The 4,499-nt window shown below is 49.3% G+C and overlaps 1 protein-coding gene across 1 annotated transcript; it reads left to right on the forward strand.

The window, feature by feature from the left end:
• Window positions 1-1,171: 1,171 nt before the first annotated feature.
• Window positions 1,172-2,508, forward strand: MYF6 (myogenic factor 6; the record flags this gene model as incomplete). The annotated part of the gene is made up of 3 exons (XM_079775788.1): window positions 1,172-1,767; window positions 2,062-2,152; window positions 2,390-2,508. Exons 1-3 carry the CDS (start codon window positions 1,249-1,251, stop codon window positions 2,506-2,508), a joined length of 729 nt encoding a protein of 242 aa, XP_079631914.1. The 5' UTR covers window positions 1,172-1,248.
• Window positions 2,509-4,499: the final 1,991 nt, after the last annotated feature.

Genomic DNA, 4,499 nt, shown 5'->3' on the forward strand with positions numbered 1-4,499 from the left:
GAATTCTGTTAAGCAACTGCTATTATCTTGAAGAAATTGAGATCTAATGCTTACCTATGCACACATAAATAGAAATGAACTAAGTTAGGACTTCAAGGAAGTCCTTCGAATCTAGGGCCTCTTCGTTTCATCCCGATATTGTACTGCCTTCCAGCCACCATACTTGTGTGTATTGGACCATAGGGAAGCAGTCATTAAAGTTCTATTGCCTTGCTTGGGCTTCAGCGGCTGCCTTTCTCATCTGAATCCTAGGAAACAACTGATTTGGAGTCAATGGACAGCGAGCACACCAATGCAAAAGCTGTGTAGAACAGGAGCCATAACAGAGGCACCTTGGAGTGGGGGCCACAATGAGTCTTGAAACCTCGTCTAGTTTTAGTGAAAGTCTTGTTTCCACTAAAAACTGTCTTTAAACAGTGGATTGCATTCACATCCTCTGTTCCACCCCTTACCTCATAGGTACTGCTGTGCCACCATTGAGGGTTACAGAATTCAGATTTTAGTTGCCACCCCTCTAAAAAAAAAAAAAAAAAAGATAGCAAAGGAAGGAATCTGAGCACCTTCCAACCACCCCCTCCAGCTCCCAAACCATCTAACTGCCTTATTAAAAGAGAGGAAAGAGATTTACCTGCTGCTACTGAGGCCGCAGCCTGAAAGTCATGCAAACCCTTTGAAGGACTGTAATGGTTTTAATCACAGGAATAGCATCTTTTTGACAGACAGGAGAGAAAAGAACTGAACCACTCTGCAAATATTAACCAGGCTATTTTGGAGCAATGGCTATTGCCTTTGAAATCTTTCATCATGGAACTATACTTAGAGTTCAGATGAGCCTGGGGGAGGGGAATGGGGCAGTGTTAATCCCCGGTTGTTTTGAAGTTGTACTGTAAGCAGGTTAGCATTTAAACTGCCCCAAATGGAAGCATTGGACTCTGTGTTTAAATGGTGGTTATCCTCTCTGTGTGAATTTTGTTTTAACCTGTTCTGCATAGAGATTGTCACATCATTCTGGGGGTGACACTTCTCAGCTTTCTTTCAAACTCGATGTTCTAGAGAGCACTGGCTGTAACCACATTGGGAGACTGATGCTCCATGACAGCTAAAAGTTGGATTGAGTTTCAGGAGCTACTATATATAAAGCTGGGGTGACTTATGTCACCGCACTAATTAAATGCCATCTGGGTGGTTCCTCTGGGTTTTTGAGCCCATCACCCAGTTCAGACTGAGCCAGAGGCCAAGGAGGAGAACATGATGATGGACCTTTTTGAAACTGGCTCCTATTTCTTTTACTTGGACGGGGAAAATGTTACCCTGCAGCCGTTAGAAGTGGCGGAGGGCTCTCCTTTGTACCCAGGGAGCGATGGCACCCTATCCCCCTGCCAGGACCAAATGGCCCCGGAAGCTGGGAGCGACAGCAGCGGAGAGGAACACGTCCTGGCGCCCCCAGGCCTACAGCCGCCCCACTGTCCGGGCCAGTGCCTCATCTGGGCTTGTAAGACCTGCAAGAGAAAATCTGCCCCCACCGACAGACGGAAAGCCGCCACCCTGCGCGAGAGGAGGCGGCTAAAGAAAATCAACGAGGCCTTCGAGGCTCTGAAGCGCAGGACTGTGGCCAACCCCAACCAGAGGCTGCCCAAGGTGGAGATCCTGCGGAGCGCCATCAGCTACATTGAGCGGCTGCAGGACCTGCTGCACCGGCTGGATCAGCAGGAGAAAATGCAGGAGCTGGGGGTGGACCCGTTTAACTACAGACCCAAACAAGAGAATGTAAGGCCAAATGCTGCCCAGGCAGGGGAATACATCCAGAGTCTGATTAGACGCTTTCCCCTGGGGCTTTACCATCCAGCTGCTTGGTCTCTTTTCCCGTCCCCTTCCTCGCCCGCCCCTCCAGCTCCCTCTCTAATGAACCCCCAGTGACCCCTGGACACGGGGGGCCCGCCACAGGCAGGAAATGCGCACCCGGCCTGGCCCGAGGAAGCCGGGGAGACATCCCCACAAAGGCACCCCCCATCCCCGGAACCGATGTTTATTTTCTAATCTGCTGCCTTGGTTTTTCCCCAGCTCGAGGGTGCGGATTTCCTGCGCACCTGCAGCTCCCAGTGGCCAAGTGTTTCGGATCATTCCAGGGGGCTCGCGATCACTGCCAAGGAAGGTAAGGAAAAGCAGGGGCGCCGGCTGCGCGGCGCTAGGGAACACCCCGGGAGGGGGCTGGCTGCTCGCGCCGGGCGGACTAGGCTCAGGTCCACAGCAGGGACGCGCCCTGGGAGAAGGGCGCTTTTTTCGCGCGGGGACCCTGTGCTGCCTGGTTGCCTCGGAGGCCTGGAGCAGGGCGCCGCGCTGCCTCTTCTGCCTCCCGGGGCTGCTATGTCTGTGTGTTTTCTGTGCTCAGGAGGGGCAAGCATTGATTCCTCGGCCTCAAGCAGCCTCCGGTGCCTTTCTTCCATCGTGGACAGTATTTCCTCGGAGGAGCGTAAACTCCCCTGCGTGGAGGAGGTGGTGGAGAAGTAACCTGGAGCCCGCGTTTGGGACGATCACCGCGGCAGGAAGATCCCACCCTCCCTCCTTCGACTGATCCTTTGGATTAGTTCACCTTACATCCATGTTGAGGAGCCCAGACTGCAGAAGTTTATGAAAGGGAAGGAGACACAAAGGAACTTCGAAACTGTTGTGCGCCTTTGGCTTTGGGCTTTAATTTTTTGGAGCAGCGAGTGGCTTAGGTCTAGCAGCCTTCCTTTGCTACTGTTTGGTTGGTTTTATAATATACTTACTTTTATTACGGTGATTCTTTTGTGCCATGATCCAAAGAAGTTCATTCCTGTCTAAAACAAAGTGGGAACGTTGCATTTAAAAATGTTAGGGGTATTGAATGTATATTTGTAAATAACCTTAGTACTTTCATTTTATATGTAAACCTAAGAAATATATATTGTAAAGTAACAGACATATTGTATATACAATGTGAGAGGATCCTGGTATTGTAATATTAAAAAATGAGTTTCTGTATGAATAAAGTTGGTCCTGTTTTGATTCAGCGGAAAAAAAAGATGCCTGAGGTAGAGAGAGAGCCATATTTTAATTTAGACATCACACCAGCCCATTTATCCAGGTGGTTTCTTAAAGGCTGATTTAAAGGGAGGAAAATGGGTTGTTTTTCTATGTCTGAATTAAAGTGTTTCCTTTCCTGTACGTGAGGAATATCCAGGAGGAAATTGTCCCTTTTTTCTTGTATCAGCATACTTTCTCTTTCTCTTTCTCTTTCTGTCCTGTACCTGGAGCTCTGGGTGAGATTTCCTCCCCAAAGTTAACAACTGACTTTTCAATTCAGTACAATCTCATTGTTGCAAGAAATTGCCACACAAAAACTCTTTGCTTGTTTTTCTAAGAGATCTTCAGCTAATTTAGGCCAAATGACTTTCCCTCTTTGACTTTCTCCAGCCCCCTGCCCTTGAATAAAAAGCATTGACCTGAAGTCCCCCAGGGGCCTCACTGCCAGGTCTCAGGGGCCCTCCCCAGTTTTCCTGAACTAAACTGGTGGCTAGAAGTCTGGACTATCCTCAAGGCCTTGTGTGGCCTGGGTTAGTTTTCCAACTAGAAAGAGAAAAGGAGACGGTCTGTTGAGGTGGGCTGGGTTTCTTTAGAGGAAGGGTTGCTTCAAGGGAGGGAAGGGTTAAATGCTGAGGGCAAAGGACAACAACAACACACATGAAACCTCTTAGCTGGGCCAAATAGCAAAGCCCCAGAGAGGCTTGCATCCCCAGGAGCTCCTCAGGGTGAGGATTTTACAACGTGTGCCAGGTTTGTTTATCCTGTAACCTCAGGAAGGAACGACCACCAAGAATCGCAGTGGGAAGTAAAGCAGAGGAGAGGGGCGAGCCATTTCTTTGGAATCACGACTTCTCTCTTGCATTCTGTAGATGGCACCTTCCAGTGGACTCCCCCTCCCCACTTCTCCCTTCCCTCTTTATCCTCACAGCTAGTCAGTCCTCAGTTCGAAAATGTGAAAATCAAACTGAATTCAGTACTTCCCAGCCCAACCTTGCTTCCTAACACGCCATTCTGGACCTTCCTGCTGCACAACACCGTTTCAGATACCGCCACGGGCAGCGCCCCCTTCAGGCCTGGAGCAGGAATTGCCCCTTTTCCACCTCAAAATGCTGCTCTGAGGGTAACAGTCACTCTGTTTTCTGAGCCTCTACTTTCTCCTAGAATGCTTTTAAAATGCGGAAAGTTTCACAGCGGAAACGGACATTAACATGTAATCCCTCTCAAAGGTTTGAGAAGAGCAGGCGGGAGTGTTAGTGGGTGCAAACGGCCTCCGTGGGTGCTGACAAGCTAGACTGAATCCAGGCTGCTACTGGGTAGCCTTGGGCTGTAATTGCTGCTCTCTTCGTCCATTTCTTCATGTACAAAATAATGGGGACCATAATAGTGCTCAACTCCTGGGGTTGTCAGGATTCACTGAGATAGCGCCCACATAAGCTGCTTAGAAAAACCGAGGG

This window comes from Cnephaeus nilssonii (genome assembly GCF_951640355.1).
Source record: "Cnephaeus nilssonii genome assembly, chromosome: 6".
Classification (NCBI taxonomy): Eukaryota; Metazoa; Chordata; class Mammalia; order Chiroptera; family Vespertilionidae; genus Cnephaeus; species Cnephaeus nilssonii.